This window comes from Macrobrachium nipponense, chromosome 17 (assembly GCF_015104395.2).
Source record: "Macrobrachium nipponense isolate FS-2020 chromosome 17, ASM1510439v2, whole genome shotgun sequence".
Taxonomy (NCBI): Eukaryota; Metazoa; Arthropoda; class Malacostraca; order Decapoda; family Palaemonidae; genus Macrobrachium; species Macrobrachium nipponense.
Genome location: NC_087210.1, coordinates 58,914,449 through 58,942,281, shown reverse-complemented (window position 1 = coordinate 58,942,281; position 27,833 = coordinate 58,914,449). Strand labels below are relative to the sequence as shown.

General features: G+C 36.9%; 1 protein-coding gene across 6 annotated transcripts in view; it reads left to right on the top strand.

The window, feature by feature from the left end:
• LOC135196277 (heat shock factor protein-like) overlaps nucleotides 1-27,833 on the top strand; it is a 340,110-nt gene that overhangs the window by 275,438 nt on the left and 36,839 nt on the right. For all 6 annotated transcript variants that reach the window (XM_064222984.1, XM_064222983.1, XM_064222982.1 and 3 more), the window contains 2 exons: nucleotides 165-270; nucleotides 8,654-8,708. In XM_064222984.1, coding sequence (XP_064079054.1) covers nucleotides 165-270; nucleotides 8,654-8,708 — 161 coding nt within the window. The remainder of the gene's footprint in view (nucleotides 1-164; nucleotides 271-8,653; nucleotides 8,709-27,833) is intronic.

The following is a 27,833-nucleotide window of genomic DNA, read 5'->3' as shown; positions in this document are numbered from 1 at the left end:
GCTGGTAACTGGAGTTCAGCGCTGCTAGCCGCAGATCGGCGCCAAAAATCCAGTTTACAGCATTGCTGGACAAGCCCCATTAAACCAGAGCGCTATTAACCGATGCCACCCGCATATAAATACATTATATATTATATATTATATATATTTATTTTTATTTCTAGGGGTGATATGCAAACACACATGGATGATATGCAAAATTCCATAGAATCGTTACAAGAGATCATGGCATCTGGAAGTTTCAACTTGGATCCTACAGTTCTTCTGAGTGTAAGTAGTATATTAATGTATTTTGCCAGAGATTGTTTTTATTAAATACCATATATGGATTTTTTTCAGTAAGAGCTGTGAATTGGCCTGGCATTTTCTTTGTGTTGATAATAACCATTAACTAGGCCCATAGTAAAGGCAAAAATTGATGACGTTCTTGGATTTATTTTTTATACAGTTGTACAACATTGCTACTGAGTTGCAGTTTTAGACTCGTAGGGCTTAGCAAGTGCCATCCCAACATGTAAGCAAGCCTCGCAACCACCTTATGTCAAAGTTTCATGAGCATCAGAGATTTTTAAAATTAAAAAAAAAAAGATAAAAAATTATACAAGAAGCCTCTTAACCCTTATTTCCTCTTGCCTCCAATATCAAAATCATTCTGTGACGTTGCAAAAAGTATTTTTGTAGGTAGTGCAAGCAAGACAATTCACTTTGAACTTAACCAAATGGTTTTTCATATTTGTACCGTATTTCATTAGGAAGCCTAGTATGTAATGAAAATATAAGAAGTCTTTAAGTGCACTATAGACTACTGGCATATGTAGCTAAGTAAATTTGACTGCATTGTGGGATATTGATTATTTGCTAACTGTGTAATTTATTACATGGTACATTGATAATGGTTTTTTTGGATGGGTAATATACATAGTGATATTTAATTAAACTTCTCCTATTCATATTTTTTATATTTTTTTTAGTATTTGGTTTCTGAGTAGCCCAGGCCTCAAACATTCACAGTTTCCAAGAAACTTGGAAAAGTGTGTCTCAAGATCTTACTGAAGGAACTTGGATCTCAATCTTACCAAGTCTGTAGCCGTAACAGTGAAGAATGATACAATAAATGCTCCTTTGTTGTAGTTCCTGCTAGTGACCTTAAAATCATGATGAATTGGCCAGTTATCAGTACCTGATTAGGTCAACTTGTTATTAATTTAGAATTAAACTGTGAATCAAGTTAAAGTTGGAGCACTTAGGCTGCTAAGTAGGGCATTGTTACCAGAATATTATTAGTAATCTCTCCTGTATTTGGATTAATACATCCAAGGCTCTGCTTGATAATGGAAATTTCTGGATTTAAAAAACACACTGTGGATGTAAAATGGCATCTTCATACCCTTAATCCCCAACCTTGTAAATACCACATAACTCCATGCTCTAATTATAACTATGAACAACAAACAACACTATTCTGCTTAAAAACAACTCTGGATACTTTACATTCTCCAGTACACAAAATAAAATCCACACTGCAATGTGCTGTATATAGAATGGGAATTCTTTGCACATGTTAATAGTGGGAAGCCAATAAAAAAAAAAAAAAAAAAAAAACATAGGTCCCATAAGGGACAATAGAGGAAACCTGGTGAACTCAGACTTGAAAAAAACAGAATTAATGAATAAGTTTTTTACTAGTATTTTCACAGTTGAAGACACTGCCTCAGTACCGGAACCTGCTGTTAAATATGAAGGGGCAGAACCATTGGACAAAATAATATTTACAGAAGAGGACATTAAAAACAAAATAGACAAACGCAACAAGTTCAAATCTCCTGGGCCAGGTGGGGTTCATCCAAAAGAAATTAAAGAGCTAAGAGAAGATAGTTCCTCATCTATATGAACTCTACAGAAAAAGTGCAGAACAAAGAAAGGCACCAAAAGGATGTAATGTCCCCCAGTTTACAAAAAAGGTCCCAGAGAAAGAGCTGGGAAATTATGACCAATCTGTCTTAAAGTCTGTCATTTGTTAAATTGTTGAGTCCTAAATTGCTGTTAAACAGTCAACACAGTTTCAGACAAAACAGATCCTGCCTGTCAAACATATTAGAGTTTTTTCATAACATGTTTGGTATTTATGACAGTAGTAGAGCAATAGATATACCCTACTTAGATTTCCAAAAAGCCTTTGATAAAGTTCCACACAATAAACTAATAACAAAAGTTAGAGCTTAAGGATTTGTAGGAGAAATGGCAGACTAGATTGAAGACTGGCTAACTTATAGAAAACAGTCATAATAAATGGTGAAGAATCAGATGGGCAGATGTATCAAGTGAGTTCCTCAGGGTTCTGTCCTTGGCCCTCTCTTGTTTTTTATTTACATTAATGACATTGATGTAGGCTTAACTAGCAGGATAGCCAAATTTGTAAATATAACACCAAACTAGGTGTAAATGCAGCAGACCCAGATACAGTTGAAAGTTTAAGAAATTTAAATATTTATAGAAAATAGGAGAGTGGTCAAAAAGATGGCTAATGCCTTTTAACTTGGATAAGTGTAAAGTGTTACAAATAGGAACAGACAACCCTCATGACAAATACATGCTGCTTGGGAATGACATAAATAGTGTAGAACAAGATAGACTTTGGAGTCATTATTACCAAGGACTTAAAATTCACAAATCAGTGCATAAAAGCTGAAAAGAAGGCACAGAAACTTGTGGAATACATAGAGGCAGTTCAGATACAGAAACAAGGAAACGATGCTGTAGCTCTACATATCCATAGTTAGACCTCATCTTGAATATGCAGTACAGTATTGGTCACCAACACTAAGAAAGGACATAAATAGATTAGAAGGGTACAAGCAAGAGCCGCAAGTTAATTCCATCCATCAGGCCTGAACATGCATGGATTAGAAACACGACGATTGTGAGGACAACTAATAGAAACATTCAAAATACTGGAAGGCATAACAAAAGTAGACAGTAACCTATTTACTTTAAATGAAAACCAGATTAGAAGTAATGGATAGAAGCAAAAACTGAAGAGAAACAAACATCTCATTGCGGGAACTTCACATACATGGTATGTGACGCATGGAATAAACTGCCACCAGAAGTTGTGAACAGCAACAGTGTGGAAGAGTTTAAAAGAAAGCTAGACAAAACCATTAGGTGACTGTGAATGCACAGTAAAACCTGCTCCTAGAGGTAAGTGAGCACACTATGTTTCCCCGGATGGACTAAGTCTTTAAGACATCTTAGTCCTTGTACCTCCATGTAACTCTCTCTCTCATCTGTGATATGCTGTAACTGCTTATGTGTGGTGAACTTGAAAAATTTTTTTTATCCCCATTAAGAATAACCCAGAGAGAGAGGTGAGGGGCACAAGCAAATGCATAGCAACATGATGCATGCATGTATGTAGTCACTACGCAACTTACAAATGAGATGTGTCTTGGACAGTAATGCATGAAATAACCAAACAACACTGTTCACAACTAAATACATACGGCATAAAATAGTATCTTTCTTCCACATAAAATGCATTTCCACTTTACATAAATAAGGAAAGCACACAGAACTATACTGCAACTTGCAAAAAAGTACAGTTTCTCTTGTTGAAGTTTCCACATTCTCCCCTGCAAGAAAAACTTATGCCTACAGTATTTACAGTAATCCTGTTCTTATCAATGCCTATCTGGCTTCTACAGCTATTTGAGCAGTCCTGCCACGGCTTTAAGGGACATAACTTAATTACAGGTCTTGAGCTGGCTATGGCCCTTTCTTAGAGTAGCCACTCTTGGGACCTTGTCTCGCCCAATATACAGCTTGATCACTTGGCCCAACTTCAACCTGCTCCTTGCCCCCTTGTCATGAATGAGGACTATACTTCCCCTATCCTTGACCAAGACCCATGCATTGTTCCTGCTTGATGGTTCTCTCTTAACATTGTTAAGTATTCCCTCTTCCTTCTTTTCTGCAGGTTGTTGCACAACCTTGATACATACAGGAATAATTTCTTGGTGAACTCTCTCCATCCATAGGTAGGGTCACCAGAGATCTCATTCCAATTTACTGCTTCTCTTGAGAAGGACTTGAGCTTTCTCCCAAGAGTCAAATGATTATGATTTAAATTTCCAGTTGATTTAAATCCCCGACCATGTAACTTAAATGGTCTATCATTGATGATTCCTTCTAGTTCTACCAGTATACAAGTCAATTCTTCAACTGAGTAAGGCTTGGCCTACGATCTTTTTTAGGCATGACTTAAGAAGCCCTATCAGCCTTTCCCATATAGTATCAAATCACGGTGCTCTCACTAAAATGAACTTCCAGTTACACTTTATATCTAACCCGTTCTTTTACCCTTGGATTCTCCAACCCTGGTCTTAAGATATTCTGATGCCACTACAAACGTGGTGGCATTGTCACTCAACCTGCGTGCTTTGAAACCTCTTCTGCTGCAGAACTTTCTAAAATGCGAGTTACAGGTCTGGTTATCAATTAGTTCCACATGTATGCCTCTGGTTATCGGGCACATAAACAAAATGTTAAAGCCTTCTCATGGCTCTGTCTATTTCCCTTAATCCGCAATCTGCCAGTGTAGTCCACAGCTGTTGTACTAAAAGGTTGCTTACATTGCAATATACTCTTAGGTAGTTGCTATATCTGTGGGATCCAGAACTCTTGCCTGACACTTCCCACAGTTGCATTTACACCCATATGAGCATTAGCATCATGATGTGCTTTAATAAATACTGGAGAAACATAGCAACTCTTTGGCAATGATGTAGGAAACTTAGCAGTTTCAGGTAACTGTGTGTGTTCTTACTCTAACACTTTATTACCCTGTTGTCTAGGTAAAGATTCAACTGATGTACGAGAGCTAGTTGTGGTTTTCTTAACCCCATTCATCAAACTCTCATCTTTGATTGTTTTTAACCTGTTGCCAGTTGGTTCTTGGAAAATATCCTATTGTTAAGACCGAAGGTTTGTTAGCTATGAGAAATACAAATTGATTAAAAAATTGTCATTTTGCATGAGGGCATTAATCTTATTCTTTGCCTCATGGAATTCTTCCAAGGTCAGTTCACCAGTTCTCTTCACATTAGTTGAACTCCTACAATTATTAAAAAAAATCTTATGATCTATGCTGTGGTCCTGTAAACCTTTTAAACCTTGCTGAATCTTTCCCAGTTCAGTAAGTGAGTTTCACCATTCAGGTTGTTCCCTACAGTATTGACCAAAATGTTCTTTCATACCCTGCATAAGTGATCCACCAACCCATGACCTATGTATTGGCCAAGAGGAATTTTTTAGATTAAAGGGGTCCATCCCACCAGAAAACTGTATCCAAGGTCATTTATGACCTTTTCCCATATGTCAACCACTCACTGTGATTATTATCTACAGGCACATAGGAGCAAGACTGCCTCTAGAATTAAAGAGTTTATTTCCTGTACTGTATTTTTCACAAATACAGGTAGAACACTTTTCGATACTAGCCAACTTAGTGCAACTTTACTGTCTGACCAACCCCCTCATTTTGGGACCGCCTTGATGTGGTGAGGGAGCTCATGAACCTCAGGGAATTTCTTCCTAGGTTGGAACCCAAGAGTCCCATATAACATTATATATTTTTGGGTTAATATTTGTGGACTTTTTCAATTTTATCAAAATTTTCCAAATCAAATACAGGTAATCCCCAGTTCTTGAGAAGTATGTTGTAAGCCGAAAATCGTCGTAAGCCGGAAAATTGTCAAAAATCCTAAGAAAACCTTACTTTTAATGCTTTGGGTGTACAGTCAGCTCTCGTTATCTGCACCTAATTAGTTTCCAAAAATGGTCATGGATATCAAAATTGCGGTTATGAAACATATTTCCGTTAAGAATTAATGGTAAATCAATATAATATAGACTTAACGCCAGTATTATTTATACATTACATAAATGCACTGTACTGAACTTGAAATAAATATGTATAGGTAAGGCCATTTCTTACCTGACTAATTTAACCCTTAATGGACGGATTGCTCCTTGGGAGTAGTAATAGCAGGTTTGGGGTGGTGGACGGATTGATCCTGTAGATGAACAGTATCAAGCGCCATCAATTTGGAAAGAATTTAGTGGGAAAGAGGTGCTAATACATACTTTTGTAGCCCATAAATTCACTAATGGCAACTTTTACACTTGACTAAAATCAGGACTCGGCTGCTCATGCAAACTTAGTACAGGCAGTCCCCGGGTTACGACGGGGGTTCCGTACTTGAGATGCATCGTAAGCCGAAAATCGTTGTAAGCCAGGACATCGTCAAAAATCCTAAGAAAACCTTACTTTTAATGCTTTGGGTGCATTGAAAACTATGTAAACTGCATTCATATGGCATTTTTCATAAAAAAAAAACCTTCAAATATTGATTATTTTGCATTTTTGGTGTCATATTTCATCTGCCAGCTGATGAAGGAGCATTGTAGGAGTTGTAACTCTGGAACATGCGTTGTAACCCTGGAACATGCATTGTAACCCTGGAAATAATGTCTGATGAATATAATTGAAAAGCGTCGTAACCTCGGAACGTCTTAAGCCGAGACCGTCGTAACCCGGGAACTACCTGTAGTGATTTTGACCATGAGGGGGAATGTATTGCCTCTCTGTCTCATATGACATCTTTTTGTAAATTTGTTCATGAATAGTATACCAAATGGCTGCTGTCAGTTTTAGTTCTTGTCTTTTATGATAGTATGTCAATTGTAAATGTAAATTTGCAAAGAAAAGTGCAAAGAAATAGTAGAAAAAATGTAAATTAATGATTTTATTCCTTATCTGTTTTATTATTGTGTGAGCTATGATTATAATTTTACAAAATAAAATGAAATTATTTATTAGAAAAAGCATATACGTACAGGCAGTACCCGGCTGACGACGGGGACAGGGGTTCCATTTTTGAGACTGTCATAAGCCGAAAATCATCGTAAGCTGAAAAATCGTCAAAAATCCTATTAAAACCTTACTTTTAATGCTTTGGGTGTATTAAAAACTATGTAAATTGCATTTTTATTGCATAACCCTGGAAATAATTTCTGATGAATATAATTGAAAAGCGTTGTAAGCCAAACCCATCGTAAGCCAGGATTACTTGTATATGTTGGTAAAATTTATAATTGTCTTGTAAAAGAGGCCACATAAAGGGTTATAAGTGCTAGTCATTTTCAACTTCTTGTGGAAGATAGGGAAAATTTCTTAGAATTTTTTTTCTTTCACCATGTGCATTTGCATGTCTGTCTATTTTTTTTTTTTTTTTTTTTTTTTTTTTTTTTTTTGCCGACCTCAAAGTTTTGCTGGCATGGAGTGCTGCATATTTATTTATTATCCTGGCTCCTAAGGGTTAAATGCTAACATGTGGGTCAACTTGTTTAAAGGAAGAGATGTAGCCCTCTTCAAAGTTTCTAGGTTCGCCACTACTGATTCGTTATTGACTTTGAGGAACGGATATTTTGAGCTCCCTGTCTCTCTTTCCTAAGGAGCAACTTGACATTGCAGTTGATAGACATCGGGTAGACAATTATAACTGGCTTGTTCAACCAGCATTGTCAAAATCTGCTGGCCTTTCTCACCCCAGCTCATCAAAGCCTAGACCTCAGCCTTTTCTAAGAATACCCTGAATGTGACTCTACCAACAGATCCAGTCATCCTGCTTCACCATCATCTAAAAAAACATCTCAGCAACAGCTCTTTCAGCCCCACACTTCCAGACCAGGGAGAGGAGCTAGAGGTAAGGCTACGTAGCAGGGTTTCAGAGCAGAGACGTGGGTAGCAGACGTTCTACTTGTGGGATATCTACTACCCTTTGATTTTCTTCCCCCTCTCTCCGAGCTACCTCTCCATCATTTGATGTATGCCCGACTGTTGTGAAGGTAGAGACTAACAGGGACCCATTGAGAAAGTGGTATATCAAAGCAAAAGCTCTATATTGAAGAATGCCCAGAGAGGAAAAAGTATTGGGCCTCAAGGATCAGTTTGTAGCTCTTGATTGTTAATTATAGTTTAGAAGGAATCCACCAATGATTGGAGAAACGAAGACTCCTTGGATCAGCTGTCTGAAGGTGACCTGTTTCATAATAATCCAATCCAAGCATTATGGTCACTCGAAAGCAAAATCCTCACAGAATACCTTGCTTGCAATGCCGATTCAGAGTTAAAGTCTTATCTACTGCAGCAGCATCTTTCCCAAGGAAGTTCAACACAGCAACAAGGAAGGCTTGTCTAAAAACGTTGATGTCCACGGAACTTCTAGGCTGGATAAAAAGAAACAAAGTGCAGGCTACTATGAAAAAATTGGCTTGGAAAAGGATAGTGAAGCAAAACTCCATTCTACAAAGCAGTAAAAGAAAAGACTGGCATATCGCGGGGGTCCGAGCTTAGTCGATGATCAAACAGGCACCTCATATATGCATGAGTTACCAGATGCCACAGATTCCTTGTTTTACAATCTTTGTTTTTACTGGTTTCCAGCTAGCACAGAAGATTATCCTATTATTGAGACTGAAAATTTTTTCTGCGTATGAACAAAAATGTTATGGAGAATACGTATAGAGGATAAGAATTCTTGTCAGTATTTTACGTACTTATATTGTTTTATAGCTTTTAAATCCTTTTCAGATGTTTGGGTCAGATGACACTTTGCCGGAGTTGGACTCAATGGCAGCAGCTACAGGTAAGTACAGTACTTTTATTGTTATTGTTAAGTTATAATAAATTAGGGCTCTTTTGTAGCCTAAGGTTTTCATGATATATGATTGACCAACTTCAGTAACCTAGCAGTTCTTTACTCATCACCTGAAAGAAGTTGGCCAGTATTTTGCAAACATATATTTTTCCTTGATAAACACTTGACTGTGTTAATTCCATTCATTGTCAGGTTTTGTTCCCCCTTTCACATGAATAAAAAAACTAAAATTTTTTATAAAAATTGGAAATAAGGATTTTGTGTGTATTAACACCCTAATTTATGAATAAAAATAGCCTATGACTGACATACGTACAAGTCTGAGTTCACTTAGGCTGTTCGATAATGCAAAATTATTTTTGTAAAGGATGAAATTGTGCAAGACCCCTTTCCAGACAAGTAGCCTTCTGTCTTTGGACAGTGGGGCGGCCATCAGAGGGCAAATATGTCGCCATGTAATATAGTTATTGATTGATTGATTTATTAGTTCTTACTGGCATCGCAACAATGAGGTTATTGACGCCGGTAATGTAGTTACACTAAATTAAATTTCCTTGGGCTCACTTGCCAGTTACATGCTCCCTCTTTCCATTCTTGTCACAACTGAATTTTCTTTGCTAAACCACGCTTGGCATTGAATTTGATTACAGTGGATCCCCCATATTCGTGGCAGATGGGTATCACACCCCCTTGCGAATAGCTGAAATCCGCGAATGCTTAAAACCCCTCTAAAAATGTTTAGAACTGCCTATTTTGATAGTTAAAACTTACAAACAAACAAAAAAAAACTAAAAATGCTTATCACCAAGTTTTTTAATAGTTTTATCAAAAAGATTGCATTTAGTCATAGAAATGTTATGAAAATACAGTGAACTTAATCTGCTCCATAAGCCTGTTCGAAATACAATTTGTTCGAAACATCAAGCAAATATCCCCATAAGAAATAAAGAGAATCAGGATAATTCATTCCAGATAACCCAAAAACTTCCTCTTTTCACATTTTTTTCTGTTCTTAATGTGTTCAAAAGTTAAATAAGAGTGTAAAGTAATAAAACAGTATGTTGTATGAAGTAAAATTTTCGTAAAATTGTTCCCATGTACGATTTACGAACTGTTTGGTGAAATGGTGCGCGGCCAGCTGGGGGATGGAGGGAGAAGAGATGGTAACCCTTGAGGAAACCAAAATGGTCGAGATAGGCAAAGGTTAATAACAAAATCAATTTTATTCACATTTTGCAAGGATAATCAAAGGAATCAATAGTGTGTGTGTCCAATTGTGTCTGTGTGAGAGATAGAGTAATCAGTGTGTGTGATTGTTGATGTGTTTACACTTTGATCTTAAGTGCATTAAAGAGATTAATTTTGCCACAATACATCAACTTACTGTTGGCAAATGGCAGAATTTAAAATAAACATGAGGATTTTGCAAACAAATAAGTGAAAAGTAAAGAATGCAAGAAAAGGAAAGAGATTAAATAACTTTTCACAAGGAAGTTTTTTAAACAAACAATCAAAGGCATGCAGAAGCCGAGCACAGCGCCATTTTGTATATTACTTTTACAGTGGTAAAAATCATATAAAGCAATTGTCACCAGGTAGGTATGTTATCATAAAAAAAGTGATTTGGGCAAATTGAATGTAAGTGAAGAGACGGGCAAATAATCATCCCAGCCTAGCTGGTAAGTCAGTAGGGAGCAGGCCTCTTCTTCCCCTCTCCTCTCCTATTTAGTCTCAGCGCACAGAACACTGGCTCAAGTAAGATTTGCATTTGATTGTTTTCATGTTGTATCGTTGTTAAGTTTATTGTGAAATAAATTTTTTTTTATGTAAATTGGTACGTATACTGCTTTTACGTACATACTTGTTATAGCAAAGATTTTACTGTCTCTTCTTCTCTCTTCAACAGTATCACAACACATGATAACTTGAAATCATTCATTCATCATTCCTCAAAATTATAAACCCTCCCTCCGTCTCAAGTTAGCTGTGCATCACCACAATGACAAAGGATTTTGCTAATTGTTTATGCTAAATTATATTGTGAAAAGCTTTGTTCTTTCATTTATTATTTTGTTGAATGTGGTTAAACTATACTGTCTTACTTGGTGCACCAAACACTGGCTCAAGTAAGATTTTTTTTTAATTTATATATTGCATTTGATTATTTTCATATTTTATCATGTAAAATTTATCATGAAATTGAAATTCCTTTTACATACATACATTAATATTGTAGCACTCCCTTCTCCTTCTCTCCTCAACATATCAATGCTTTCTTGTAGGATGTAGCAGGCAGTCAAATACAAGTACAGTAGCACCTCATACTTCAAACTTAATCCATTCCAGGAGGCTGTTCGAAGCACAATTTGTTTGAAATATGAAACAAATATCCCCATAAGAAACAAAGGGAATTGAGGTAATTCATTCCATCCAACCCAAAAAGTCTCCCTTTTCACATTTTTTCTATTATTAATATGTTCAAAAGTTAAATTAAGAGTGTAAAGTAATGAAACAGTACGTTATATGAAGTAAAATTTTTGGAAGTTCATTTTTTCTATGTAAGATTTACCAATTGTTTGGTAAAAATGGTGCCGGCCAGCTGGGGGTTGGAGGGAGGAGAGATGGGAACCCTTTGAGCAAACCGAATTGGTTGCAGTATGCAAAGGTTGATAAAAAAATTAATTTTATTCACATATTAGGCACAAAGATAATCAAAGGAATTGGTAGTGTGTGTGTCAGAGAGAGAGAGAGAGAGAGAGAGAGAGAGAGAGAGAGAGAGGAGAGAGAGAGAGAGAGAGAGAGAGAGAGAGAGTGAGTGAGTTACAAGGATTAGGACGTCTCAAAGAGATGTTAGTCCATCCGAGGAGACATCGTGTGGTCACTTATCTGTAGGAGCAGGTTTTACTGTGCATTCACAGTGTCCTAATGATTTTGTCTAGCTTTGTTTTAAACTCTTCCACACTATTGCTGTTTACAACTTCTGGGGGCAGTTTATTCCATGTGTCTCATATCTTGTTTGGAAAGAAATTCCCACAATGGGATGTGTTGTATCTCTTCAGGTCTAGTTTCCATCCATTATTTCTTGTCTGGTTTTCGTTAATGTAAATAGGTTACTGTCTGCTTTTGTTATGCCTTTCGGTATTTTAAATGTTTCTATTAATTGTCCTCGCAATCGTTGTGTTTCTAAGCCATAAATGTTCAGGCTCTCTAACCATCTTTTTTTTAACCTGTTTGCTTGTTGGATGGAATTAACTTTGTGGCTCTTGCTTGTACTCCTTCTAATCTATTTGTCTTTTCTTAGTGTTGGTGACCAAAACTGTACTGCATTCAAGATGGGGTTTAACTGTTGATGTGTAGAGTTACAGCACCGTTTCCTTATTTCTGTATTTGAACTGCCCCTTTATGTATCCCACTAGTTTCTGTGCCTTCTTTTCAGCTTTTATGGACTGTTTTGGTGGATTTTAAGTCCTTGGTAATAATGACTCCAAGGTCCTCCTCTTGTTCTACACTACTTAATGTCATTCCCAAGCAGCATATAGCTGGCATGGGGGTTGTTTGTTTCTATTTGTAACACTTTACACTCATCTACGTTAAAAGGCATTAGCCATTTTTTTTACCACCTATTTTCATATGATAATTTCTTAAACTTTGAAGTGCATCTGGGTCTGCTGCATTTACACCTAGTTTTGTGGCTATCCTGCTAGTTAAGCCTATATCAGTGTCATTTATTTAAATAAAAAAACAAGAGACGGCCAAGGACAGAACCCTGGGGAACTCCGCTTGTTACATCTGCCCATTCAGATTCTTCACCATTTATTACAACTCTGCTTTTATAAGTTAGCCAGTCTTTGACCCAGTCTGTTGTTTCTCCTACAATTCCTAAAGCTCTAACTTTTGTCACAGTTTCTTGTGTGGGACAGGGGGGAGCAGAAAGGGGTGAAGCGATGTCTGCACGGTGAGGTAAGGAGCTTCTGAGCGCTCCGAGCTCTAAGGGCCTTCTGAGGGCGAACTGTTGAGTTCCTGCCCTTTTAAGACTTCTCCCGGTAAGCCTTGCCCAGTCCCCGTGGGGGTTAAATTCCAACAACCAATGGGAGAAGAGATAGCTTTTCTAGAGAATGGATGCTTTCATTCAAAGGGGCAACTTGCATATAGACAGGGATGGATGAAACTTGTTTAAGAGACCTTACTTTTCTGGCTTAAAAAAAAAAAAAAAAATATATATATATATATATATATATATACTATATATATATATATATATATATATATATATATATATATATAATATAGTGGTCCCCCCGTATTCGCGTTCTCCGGATTCGCGGACTCACACATTCGCGGATTTTTCTTTGGAACCTATCTTGAAATTATTCGTGGACGGACTCGCCCATTCGCGGAATTTTCCGACGAAAATAATCACTAATTAGTGTATTTTGATGTTTATTTTCATGACTAAATACATTTTTATGATATAAAAATGATTTACTAATTTTCAAACATTAATTTTGATCAATACTGTATTAGTAAGTTTAATAAGTTTAAATGATATCACATAATAAAAATAATAATTCTCTCTCTATCTCTCTCTCGCTCTCCGTCTCTCTCTCTCTCTCTCTCTCTCTCTCCCCCCCCTACAAAGATGTATGGTTTTTTGTATGATAAATAAGTGATTTACTATTTTCAAATATTAATATTAATTTATACAGCAATAATATCAATTCATTAAAGAAAATACCATAGTGAATTAGTAAGATTTTAGCTTATAAATTTTAAAAAATATGGAAGACTGAAGGAAATCCCAGTTTTCTTTCTCTAACTCCAGGTACTAAAACTGTTAGATATATGTATCAAGTTAAGTGACAGGAGGGGGAAGGAGCTGTTTTGTTGCTGCCATCAAGTGCTCATGAAATTTCTCTCTCTCTCTCTCTCTCTCTCTCTCTCTCTCTCTCTCTCTCTCTCTCTCTCTCTCTCTCTCTATCTCTGTTCTCTACTCTCTCTCTCTCTCGTCTCTCTCATCTCTCTCTCTCTCCGCTCTCTCATTTACTGAGACTCGAGATTTTTTATAGTACTTGTACTATTTGTTTTTAATACTTTCAAATAATAATAATAATAATAATAACTGTTAACCCTTAAACGCCGACTGGACGTATTTTACGTCGAAATTTTTTGTCTCTCGGGTGCCGACTGGACGTATTTTACGTCTACATACAAAAGTTTTTTTAAAATTCGCGGAAAAATACTTATAGGCCTACCAGCCTAAAACTTTTGAATCACGCGCCTTGGGGGATGCTGGGAGTTCACGGATCGAGGTGTTGTTTTGTTTAGAAGCGGGACCCAAGTGCGCATGCACGAAATGCTTTCTCCTCGCTCCGTCAGCATCAGCGGCGCATCATCTGAGAGCGATCTTTTGTCGCAATCTTGTTTTTCTGAACTTGTGCGAGACTTTGAACATTTGTGTTGCTACAGGACGTTCGTAGAGATGTCTCAACGACGTGTGGACCGCGAAAGGCGCGTTTTACCCGTCAGAAGGGATCGTGTAAGACGTATTTTGGACTTAGATGGACTTAGATGCTGGCGAGGGACCAAGCACCCAGCATGACCCCGCGCCTCAACACCGTTCTGTGCGACCACGTGTGGATGAAAGTGGTTTAGGAATACAACGTGTGCCTTTGGTTACCCCTAGGAAGCATCAGAATGTCCTTTGGGGCATTCGTAGGAATTTGGGAGGCCTCCAACCAAGGGACATAGACGAGTATCTTTCGGAGCTTGATCGGGAATATGTCGCAAGTCCTCATTTTGATGGCGGATGGTCATTGAGTGATGAGGACATCAGTCCCGATGTCAGTGAGGATGAATATATGCCCCCAATGTCCGTTCGAGGCTCACATCCCGAAAGTGAGCTCGAATTCAGTGGTTTCAGTGCCTATGAGGGGGAATCTGAGGAGGGTGAGGATGGGGATATGGGGTCTAGTTTCATCGCGGATGACGATACTGAAAGCGAAGGCCTAAGTGGGGGGGAGGGTGATGGGGCCAATGGGGGGGGGGGGGGGGGGATAATGTGCGAAATCGTGCCAGCACCTGTGCCCGTGCACGCGGGCACGTAGAAGGTCGGCTCGTCGCGCCAGCCAAGGTGAAGGTCGGTCGTCCGAGAGCGACGAGGGGTGGACGGAGGACCCCACCCCTCCTAACATGCACCCCTTCACAGCAACCCCTGGGCTCACCGTACCAGTACCCCTGACTGCTTTGGGGTTCATCCAGCTGTTCCTTACGCGGGAATTGCTGGAATACCTGGTACAAGAGACGGTGGACTACGCTCGGTACTGCCGGTATGAATTACGGACGACCTTGTCTTATTACTGGCGGGGTTGCAACCTCATTGACATGGCGCATTTTTTGGGGCTCCACATTTATTTTGGTATGACACCTGCTGCCGACGTCAGGCAATATTGGAGGCGGAATTATTTTTTATGTACGCCCAATGTACCTGGCGTTATGTCCCGTGATAATTTCCTGGCGTTGGACAGGTATTTCAACGCCTTCAACCGAAGGGCCATACCCCGGAATAACAGTGATCGCCTCATCCTAATCTGCCCAGTGTTGGAATACAGGTAGTGCTCGAGTTACGATAATCCGTTTTGCGATAATCCGATGTTACGATGGGGTTAGCAATTAATACAAAAAAAAAAAAAGTTGAAAATGTGTATTTTTAAATTTCGCGCACAGCAAGCGCTGGCAGCAGCTTACTACGCTGTACGATATGTTGGCCCGAGAGCGAGAGGCTGGCGTAGGTACAGCGGCAATGAGTTCAACCTCACTTGCGCTCGTTTTGAACCAAGTAACATTAGGTCAGTGTTCGTTTGTGATTTTTGAGTTTTTTTTTCAAGTACCGAAAATTAAAACAAAAAAACTATGTCTGCCAAACAACCAAATAGGTGTCCTGCTGGTAGTGCAAAAAAGAAGAGGCAATCCATCACTTTGGAGCAGAAACTGAAAATAATAAACCAGCGTGAAGCGGGAAAGGCAGTCATGGTTATCGCACGTGACGAACGTTTATCGCAATCGACGGTATCCACCATCCTCAAGGACAAGAAACGCGTAATGGATGCTGTAAAGGCATCTGCTTCAGTTCATTCAACGGTTATATCAAAGAAGAGGATAGGGCCTTTGGAAGAAATGGAGCAGTTACTGGTCACGTGGATGGAGGATCAAATACAAAAGCGTATGCCGCTCACCCTCTTAACCATTCAGACAAAGGCGCGCATGCTTTTTGAAGAACTGAAGAAGAATTATGATGATAACCACAACAAAAGTTTTGCAGCAAGTGCTGGATGGTTTCGTCGTTTCAAGAACCGCCATAATTTTCACAGTGTGAAAATTAGCGGTGAAGCAGCAAGCGCTGATGCCAACGGAGCCGCTAAATTTAAGGATGTTTTACACGAGATCGTCGTTAATGAAGGCTACTTGCCAGAGCAAATCTTTAATGTTGACGAAACCGGACTTTATTGGAAACGTATGCCACAACGGTCCTACATCCACAAAGAAGCAATGGCGATGCCCGGGTTTAAGGCATACAAGGATCGATTGACTCTTCTGCTTGGGGGAAATGTGGCTGGGTATAAACTTAAGCCCTTTATGATTTATCACTCAGAAAATCCAAGGGCTTTAAAAAACATCAACAAGCATACACTTCCTGTGCATTACCGTCATAATAAAAAAGCTTGGATGACTGCAATATTGTTCGAGGACTGGTTCGTTCATTGCTTCATTCCGGAAGTGAAAGATCATTGTAGGAAAAATAACATCCCCTTCAAAATTCTTCTGATTCTCGACAATGCTCCTGGCCACCCTCAGCACATCGGAGATAGTATTAACGAGAATGTAAAAGTTGTGTTTCTGCCACCAAACACAACTTCTCTCATACAACCCATGGATCAGGTGCTGTGGCTACGTTCAAGGCGTATTATCTTCGGAACACGTTTGCGCAGGCTGTTCAGGCTACGGATAACGAGGAGAAAGATCTCAGAACTTTCTGGAAAGAATTTAGTGTTCTTAACTCCATTATGAACATTGGAAGGGCGTGGAAGGAGGTAAAGAAAGAGTGTATGAATGGGGTCTGGAAAAATCTGCTGAAAGTGTATGTGAACTCGTTTAAAGGTTTCGATCAGAATGAAGAAGAAGTGGAAATCAATAAAAAGATCTTGATACTTGGGAAAAGTTCAGATTTAGAAATTGACGAGGAAGATATCCAAGAACTTATAGATGTGCAAGATGTAGAGCTAACGGCAGAGGATTTAATTGCACTTGCAGAAGAGAAAAAAAAAGCAGAAGAGGAAGAAGAAATAAAAGAGCCGGAGCGAACGTTTACGACTAAAAAACTGGCAGAGGCGTTTGCTTTATTTGATCAAGGACTGAAACTTTTAAGTGAAATGGATGGGGACGAGGAACGGTTTGCCAAAGTTCAGAGGGCTCATCAAGACAGTGTTGCATGTTACCGATTAATTTATGAAGAACGAAAAAAACGCACTGTGCAACCTACAATGGATTTTTTCTTCAAGAGAACGACTCCAGTGCATTCCGCTTCCCCCAGCCCTACCCCTTCACTTGAGACTCGATCCTGTACGTCTCGGAACAGTTGTTTCCTCGAGACACCTGAACTAACAGAAGAAGAAATTCTATCTGAGGAAGAGCGAATTGATGATCCTGCTGCTTTATCATCATCCTCCTCTTCCGATCTTTAGTTATAGTAGCCATGAACAGCCTGACACCGATCACGTATGCCGACAACGGACCGAATCTTGGTGAGTACCCTTTACGCTACAGTCTGATCCTTGTTCTAATTATTAAATTTCTTTTTATACTTAATTATCATAAGTCAATCTGCATTGAAACACCCGAACTAGCTGATATTAATATAATTACTATACCATATATGTATAGGTATACTGTGTAGTGTAGGCTAATCTTCCATATATGTGTATATAGCCTAGCCTATATGGTACTGATTAACTTAGTGTAGGCTAGGCTATATCCGAGATACGATTTTCTCAACTTACGATGGGTTTTTCGGAACCTAACCCCATCGTAAGTAGGAGAATACCTGTACATTCGTGATCGGTGTAGAAATCTCGTGGTTCCTGGAAAGAACCTTTCTTTCCAGGTAATTAAAAAAAATTTTTTTAATTACCGAGTCCAACACTGGATACGTCGTGGACTTTTCAGTGTATTCCGGGGTCTTCTCCATGCTGCGTGACACTGTATTCAGTCTTGTGGGACGTTTCCGTAACCAGGGATATCACCTGTTTATGTATAATTATTATAACCCGGTATCCCTGGCCCAGGAACTGTATGAAGCTGGTGTGCACGTCAGTGGTACCCTTTGGTTGGTGCGTGGGGCCCCGATTTCCCTCAAGAGGTACGCTAGTCATCCGCAACACCTGGCAAGAGGAGAGACAGAGTGGCGGTGGAAGGGCGCTGTCTTCGTCATCTGTTGGAAGGGTGTCCGACTCGTCCCCATGATTACGACGAGTCATGAACCCATCCAAGAAGAGATCGTACAGCGGAAGAAGACACGTCGACAGGGCCGAGTTGTGTTTGAGGAGTTTTGTATCGAGCGGCCTACCGTCATTGGGCACTACAACAGGCACATGGGAGGAGTTGATCTCTTTGATCAGCTCATCCAGTATTATCTCTTCGCCAGGAGAACCAGGAGATGGACACAGAAGCTCCTCAAGTACATCCTTCAGTTGGCCCTCCAAAATGCCCTCATCAACTTCGATCCCCATGAGTGGCCTTCCATCACTGACCCCCTGCTCCGAGCTGCAGATCTGCCCCTAGCGGAAAGGGCAGATAGGAGGGCCAACTTCGGTCCACCTGCCGCCGCCCCTGCTGCCGCCGCCCCTGCTGACGACGCCCCTGCTGCCGCCGCCCCTGCTGACGACGCCCCTCTTGCTGCCGGCCCCGCCATCACCGCTTCTCGTCGGGTAGTGGACCCTGTGTGTCGGCTGCAGCCAGGGGATCACACACTGGAGGCCTTAGAAGGGCGAAGGCAGAAACGGTGCCGGGTGTGCCATATGAATGGCAGAAGGAGAGACACCCGGTTCTTCTGTCGTACCTGCAAAATTGCTCTTTGCAGGATAGGGGACTGTGACAGTAAATACCACACTACGGTCATGTATTGGAGTGTGCCCCATAAACCGACAGCGGAGGGCGCACTGGGCCGCCGGGCCCATCAGCAGTAAGGGCGCACGTCTCCCTCCCCCACCTGTACCTCGTCATGTCGAGAGGAAAAAAATGCAAGACTTCAATGGAGGAGGGAGAAAACAAGAATAGAACGAAGAGTCAGGATTACGAGTGAGTATTCTGCATTTATTTTATATTTATTTTTATATTTATTACAAGTTTTTATATATCCGTATCTGTGCATGATAAAATAATAATAAGACATTTCATTGTATGCGAAAAGAAGTGTCACCTGCATTCCTTTTATATAGTATTGGTACCAGAATCCCCCCCCCCCGAAAAATGTAAAAATATATATAGTTTAATATATTAAATATTTTATATATTTAAATATATATATAAAAAAAATATATATAATATATATATATAGATATCATATAATATATAATATTATATAATATATATTATATTATAATATATATATATATATATATATATATATATATATATATATAATATATATATATAATCATATATATATAGATATAGATAATATAATATATATATATATCATATATATATATATATAATATATACTAATATATATAATATATATATATATATATATATATAGATATATATATATATTATATATATATATATATATATATACATACATACATAACATAAATACATACATACACATACATCATACTACATACATACATACATACATTAGAGCATCGCTTATTCACGGATCAGTATTCATGGATCCAGTTAATCACGGGTTTTTTCTTGGACCGCTTCTCATGCTACATCGCTGGTATGAATCGCTGCATCACGGGTTTGTCGTGTTGCGTATGCGATGTTTTTCGGTAGGCTAACCCTCGGCCGTGGTCCAATAACTACCAACATACATTTAAAGACTCATATTATGATATTAACTGACAGTAAAGGTAATAAAACCATTCTCACCTAATATATTATTGTCCTATCTTCGAAATAAATAGCCTATTCAAGGTTTATGTACGACGTTCATTGGTAGGCTAAGCATAGTTGCAGTGCGATAACCACCAACGTACACGAACAGATTCACATTATGATATTAACTGACAATAAAGGTAATAAAACCATTCTTACCTTCTATATTATAGTCATATCTTCATAATAAATAGCCTATTCAAAGAATAATTCCACATCACTGCAGTCAACTTATCGTCGGAGTGGCCAGCCACAAAATGTAAGCATATAACTTTACAAAAATGGTTTATGTATACGGTTGCGTTCAAAGCGACATTTTTTGTTTGATAAACTTTTAGAAATTTTAATAGTAGTAGTAGTGTAATTAAGGTAGTAATAACATTAAGGCTAAAATTAATTCGAACTTCATTATTATTTTGGCAAACTTTTAGAAATTTTAATAGTAGTAGTAGTGTAATTAAGGTAGTAATAACATTAAGGCTAAAATTAATTCGAACTTCATTATTATTTTGGCAGTACATATTTGTATATAACTTCTCTGAACAATGAAGTCATACAAACGCTATTTGTCATAGATTATCGCAAGTATTGCTGCTTGTTATTGGCGACGAAGCGTAAACGAAATACATAAAAGCATTTTTTACCTTATATATTATCGTCATATCTTCATAATAAAAAGGCTATTCGTGGAGTAATTCCATATCAGTGAAATAAACTTTTATCTATGCGAGGCCAGCCAGCTGACAAAATGTACGTATGTATATGAAAATCAAATTATGGTAGCGTTCACAGCAAGATTATCTTTCGAAATTTTTTATAGTACTATTCATGCTACGTAGTAATAATGTTTGGAATATACGTAACATTCATTTTCATTACAAAATATCATTGTTATTTTGGTAGTGAATAATAGTTTAGAATTATCATACATACACTGCATTGTTATGGGTTTGTGGCAGTGATAAAACAACCAAAATAACGTTTTCCTTTAAGTCAACGCGTTTACTTTAATAAATTTTCACTTACCTGTGTATCCTAAAAAAAAAATAATAGTTCAAGTAACAAATGTTCTTTATACCGAGTAAAACAAAAAGTAAAAAATCCTTCGGTATTGTGCCTTAATCAACTGATTTGGAAATTATAGATGGTTAGTCTAGAACAGTTAAACATGTTGCATAAACCAAAATAATGCAAATGGCGGGGAACAAATCTTAACATTTCTCGAGAGATTAGAGAGATGAACCAAGGCCATCTAGGATGAACTCTCTCTCTCTCTCCTCTCAACTATACTCTAAGTGTTAACTTGAGTCTCTGAAACCAATAGGTATTAGCACACGTGCAACTGTATGTGTGTATGGGCATACTGTTAAAAAATGTGCTGTACCTACAGGTAATACCTACATCTTGGAAGATAAAACAAACAAAAATTTTGTTGTTGTTAGTCGCCGGGGATATAAAGGGTGTGACCAGCAGACAGAAAGATTAACATTTTTCCAGAGATTAAAGAGCTGAATTTTGTTTTGAAGGTATGCCAACCGCATTAGTAAATAGGTATCATCTTCTAAAGAAATTTTTTTTCTCTTTTTGTGGAAGAATCTTCAAGCCATTTTGCATTCAAAGTAATGAGAAGGAATCATTCTATTCTTCATGAAATCAGTAAAATACTTACACTAATAAAAACTAAAACTACGTACTGTATGCAAAACACACACATCATCGTTAGCTTCGTGTGTGTAAACGTTCATTCTAAGAAATTACAGAGTAGTATAACTAACACCTGATTGGTTGGTTGGTAGCCATGGAGATCTGTTATCCAATAACTGCCCTCTGTTTCTGTTCTATTTATAGACATATGCCATGGATGGCACTAGGTCTGAACGTTACCATGCTCGTGATTTTCTGACTGCTGACGGCAAAAATTACTCAATAATTTTCTTTATATAATTATTCCTTCGCGAAAACAATAATATAATATGATCATTTTACCTTTAACGTATAGTGGTATGAAAAATACCAGTGTGTCGTAGCGATGCGTCATCAATATAGTGGTATGAAAATACCACATGGTGTTGTAGCGATACGTAATCACAAAGTACAAATCCTTTTCCCGGACCATCCTCAGAATTTTACGACTCTTCAACTTCAAGATCGATATGGTGAAATATATATTATATAGTCATACTTATTGTTAAAATTCACATGTTGAACTGCAAAACATTATTATATTTTGATTGTTATGTACATATATTTTTTGTGTTTTACGGAATGTTTGTTTTGAAAATAATACCTATTAGTGAACATATGGTATTAATTGTCCCACTATTTTATCATAGGTGATCTTAATTATCTCACATTCATTTAACAGTATTATATTAATATTTATTTAAATAAACTGTAATTAATAAATAACAATAATGAAAAACATAAAGGGAAAAAATGTTTTTGCTTCAGTAGTGGTGTTTGTTTGATTATGCATCTGACCTCACATTTCCGAAATCTGAAAAATTCCTAAAACCGAAACATCGGAATGTGTGTACTGCACATTTTTTTAAACGCACACAATGTCTACACATTTACTGATACCCGTTGGTGAAAGACTCAAATTACAGTACGTATTTATTCCTGAGAGAGAGAGAGAGAGAGAGGAGAGAGAGAGAGAGAGAAAGAGAGAGAGATTGAGAAGAGAGAAGACGAGAGGAGAGAAAATGATTAAGGACTCCAAGGCGTGTTATTTTTACAATTATTTTATTATCTTGGGATTCTATTTTTAATCTTCGAGCAGCACACATCTGAATGACTCGGCCATTAGCAGGCTAAACCACCAACCTTATGAACTGACACTCTCGGAAAAGGAACTTGAATGATACATGAGATACATGACAAAACCAGTTTATTGGTGAAAATTTGGGGGTCGCATGATATGGGAGATTGCACGTTACTCGAGTATATATGGTATGTGATTTTTTTTAGCCTTTTATGGAGCAAAATCTAGCAAGAAATTGCCATTCCAAGTTGGCAACACTGGCCTACCCACGTTTTTCCAAGTTTTGTTTGTTGTTGTTATGAAGTGTGGTGTGCGGCGCGTTCTTTAAATTGTACCCATATAAACGAGTTAATTATGTGGCATCCAAAAGCCCTGATTCTTTTACTCTCATGGGAAAGACGCCTAAAGGTCAGATGAAGGTTTTTACGTGGAATATATTAACGTGTTGTGACGAAGGGAAGAGATGTTTCGCTGCATACTGCTGGTAGCATTATCGTTATCATATTTACTGACGATTGCACTGCAAAATTGTCGCCATCTTTTATCAACATAGATTGTTGGTGAGTACCCATATGATTTACATAATTTTGATAGTTCTCATACCACTCATCCTCTCTCTCCTTGTAAAAAAAAAAAAAGAGGCCCACCATGCGTATGTAGGCTTCTAGCTGTAATCCATAGGCTAGTAGGCTACATATGTACAGTAGTACATATACTACATTTATTTTTTAAGGCTAATTTTGTAAAATAACTTTAAAAATGTCTTGAATTTAGTTTTAGGTGATAGTTGAAAACATATTTGGTGTTTGAACTAAAGTAGGCAGTTATAAACATTGGAATAGTGGTCTTGGGTGGGTTAACTATTAAAGTAGGCAGTTTAAAGCAATTTTTGAGGTGGGTATCAGGATAACACGGGTATTTACTTATCACAGGGGGTTCTGGGCCCCATCCCCCGCGGAGAACGAGGTCCCAATGATATATATATATATATATATATATATATATATATATATATATATATATATATATATATATATATATATATATATATATATATATATATATATATATATATATATAAATAATGGTATTTTTGGGTAAGCAAATTACATAACAGTCTAGTAATATTCAATCATTTATCTTCACTTTAAAACAAGTTGGAAGTCTTTAGAACAATATTTAGATTTATGGTGAATTTTTGAAAAAAACTATTTTATTCCCTCCGAGCCGCCCCGATTCTCGGCAAGCAGCGAATCTCCGAAATGGTAGGTCACATTTCTCCTAATATTTGTTGCCTTTTCATATTAGGCTTTTTATAGTTTTTATATATGAAAATGTGCGCCAAAACATGCAGAATGCAACAAAAAATATTGAAGGTTGTAGCATTTCTCATTTTGAAATATCTTTGCATAAAAAGTACAATAAATAGGAAAAAAAAACTACGAATCGGTCAACTTTGACTCAACCGAAATGGTAGAAAAAAAACGCAGTTATAACATAAAAAACCTAGTCTAGTAATATTCAATCATTTATTTATCTTCACTTAAAACAAGTTGGAAGTCTCTAGAAAACAATATTTAGATTTATGGTGAATTTTGAAAAAAACTATTTTCTTCCCTCCGCGCGCCGATTCTCGGCAGCGATCTCCGAAATGCGTAGGTCACATTCTCCTAATATTTGTGCCTTTTCATATTAGGCTTTTGTAGTTTTATATATGAAAATGTGCGCAAAAACATGCAGAATGCAACAAAAAATATTTGAAGGTTGTAGCATTTCTCATTTTTGAAATATTTGCATAAAAAGTACGATAAATAGGAAAAAAAACTACGATCGGTCAACTTTGACTCAACCGAAATGGTAGAAAAACGCATTTATAACATAAAAATCTTAGTCTAGTAATATTCAATCATTTATCTTCACTTTAAAACAAGTTGGAAGTCTCTAGAACAATATTTAGATTTATGGTGAATTTTTGAAAAAAACTATTTTCTTCCCTCCGCGCGCCGATTCTCGGCCGAAAATCTATATATAATGGTATTTTTGGGTAAGCAAATTACATAACAGTCTAGTAATATTCAATCATTTATCTTCATTTTAAAACAAGTTGGAAGTCTTTAGAACAATATTTAGATTTATGGTGGATTTTTGAAAAAAAACTATTTTATTCCCTCCGCGCGCCGATTCTCGGCAGCGAATCTCCGAAATGCGTAGGTCACATTCTCCTAATATTTGTGCCTTTTCATATTAGGCTTTTTATAGTTTTATATATGAAAATGTGCGCAAAAACATGCAGAATGCAACAAAAAATATTTGAAGGTTGTAGCATTTCTCATTTTTGAAATATTTGCATAAAAAGTACGATAAATAGGAAAAAAACTACGATTGGTCAACTTTGACTCAACCGAAATGGTAGAAAAACGCATTTATAACATAAAAATCTTACAGTCTAGTAATATTCAATCATTTATCTTCACTTTAAAACAAGTTGGAAGTCTCTAGAACAATATTTAGATTTATGGTGAATTTTTGAAAAAACTATTTTCTTCCCTCCGCGCGCCGATTCTCGGCCGAAAATCTCCGAAATGCGTAGGTCACATTCTTCTAATATTTGTGCCTTTTCATATTAGGCTTTTTATAGAGTTTTATATATGAAAATGTGTGCAAAAACATGCAAAATACAACAAAAAATATGTGAAGGTTGTAGCATTTTTCATTTTTGAAATATTTGCATAAAAAGTAAGATAAATAGGAAAAAAACTACGATCGGTCAACTTTGACTCAACCGAAATGGTCGAAAAACACATTTGTAACATAAAAATCTTGCAGTCGAGTAATATTCAATCATTTATCTTCACTTTAAAACAAATTGGAAGCCTCTAGAACAATATTTAGATTTATGGTGAATTTTTGGAAAAAATGATTTTCTTCCCTCCGTGCGCCGATTCTCGGCAGCAAATCTCCGAAATGCGTAGGTCACATTCTCCTAATATTTGTGCCTTTTCATATTAGGCTTTTTATAGAGTTTTATGTATGAAAATGTGCGCAAAAACATGCAAAATACAACAAAAAATATGGAAGGTTGTAGCATTTTCTCATTTTTGAATATTTTGCATAAAAAGTAGATAAATAGGAAAAAAACTACGATCGGTCAACTTTGACTCAACCGAAATGGTCGAAAAACGCATTTGTAACATAACAATCTTACAGTCTAGTAATATTCAATCATTTATCTTCACTTTAAAACAAATTGGAAGTCTCTAGAACAATATGTAGATTTATGGTGAATTTTTGAAAAAAAAATATTTAATTCCCTCCACGCGCCGATTCTCGGCAGCGAATCTCCAAAATGCGTAGGCCACATTCTCCTAATATTTGTGCCTTTTCATATTAGGCTTTTTATAGAGTTTTATATATAAAAATGTGCGTAAAAACATGCACAATACAACAAAAAGTATTTGAAGGTTGTAGCATTTCTCAGTTTTGATATATTTGCATATAAAAAATTTTTTTTTTTTAAATTTCGACATTTGATCAACTTCAATTTTGATTTATGGTGAATTTTAAAAAAAATTATTTTTTTACGTCCGCGCGTTATGAATTCATGCATCATATTGTGATAATATTTTCTCTGTGTTGCTTTTATCGTTTTACAATGTGTTATATACCAAAATGATCGCAATTTAGTGTACATTACAACGAAAAAAAAGTAACTTGTTACCTTTAATCGTTTTGCGCACAGCGCGATTTGAATACAATTATATATGAAATTTCGTTTTTGCGCTATCATATATCGCATTATATATGATAATGATAATTTTTTTCATTTCTGATGGTTGCATACTAAACTTCAGGCAATGACAAAAAAAGGAGCCAAAAATGAACTCAATCTTGAAAACTAAGCGCGCTGTGATTTTTTGAAAAAAATATTTTTTCCACTTCTGCGCTCACTCCGAAACCCCTCCGTCACACGGAAGACATTTTTTTATTTACCGCTTCGGCGTTTAAGGGTTAATTACAAAATTCATATTATGTGATAGTATTTTAAAGAAATACAATACTAATCTATCCATGTCACTTTTAATGAAGGTTAACTCTCTCTCTCTCTCTCCCTCTCTCTCTCTCTCTCTCTCTCTCTCTCTCTCTCTCTCTCTCTCTCTCACCGAGATGAAAGAATTTTTATGGTACTAGTATGTAAAATGTTTATTGATAATTTCAGTTATTTAATAATAATAATAAAACTGTAATTACAAAATTCATAATGGTAGTATTTTAGAGATGAAAATGACCTTTCCATTTCACTTGTAAGGATAACTCCTCTTCCTTACTGAGATGAGAGAATTTTTTTATGGTAGATGCACATGTTTATTTTATTTTCAAATAATAATAATAATAATAATAATAATAATAGAAGTAGTAATAATACGATAACTAATTTCAAATGAAAATTCTTCCCTTCGTCTTTTCCTGTATCAATTTCCCTACCTCAACTCCGGTGACGCTCAAGCTGGGAAAGTAACAATGCCATACAATGGTCAACGAATTTAATGGTTATACGTAATTTCTCTCTCTCTCTCTCTCTCTTCTCTCTCTCTCTCTCTCTCTCTCTCTCTCTCACTGAGATGAGATCATTTTCATGGACATGTATGTAATAAGTTTATCATTAATATTTTCCAAAATTCATATGCGAGTATTTTAAATACAATAATCATTCCATTTCTCTCTTTTAAATACTGTAAAACAATCTCTCTCTCTCTCTCTCTCTCTCTCTCTCTCTCTCTCTCTCTCTCTCTCTCTCTCTCTCTCTCTCTCTCTCTCTCCACAAGATACTTGTCATAGTGGTAACTCTGTCTCTCTTGGCTGCAAGTGTTATAAGTACGTATCCTTTAAGGCTACTAATGTTTAGGATTACTTTGAAATTATATTAATACAATCTCTAAGATTAATACAGTAATATGATAATAATTTAAGGTAAATTTGATGCAGGATGTTACATAAGGTATACATTTGGTGTTTCTATTTCTTCCTTCTTTTATCTCTCGCTCTCAGCAAAAGAATTGATAGACAGACAAACATAATTGCACAGTCCTCTCTTTCTCTCTTCTCTGGAGAAATATATGTATTTATGGGAGGGGAAAAAGTTGCTACAGGACGTTCATTTCAATCTATTGAAATCGTAAGGAGTTATTCTC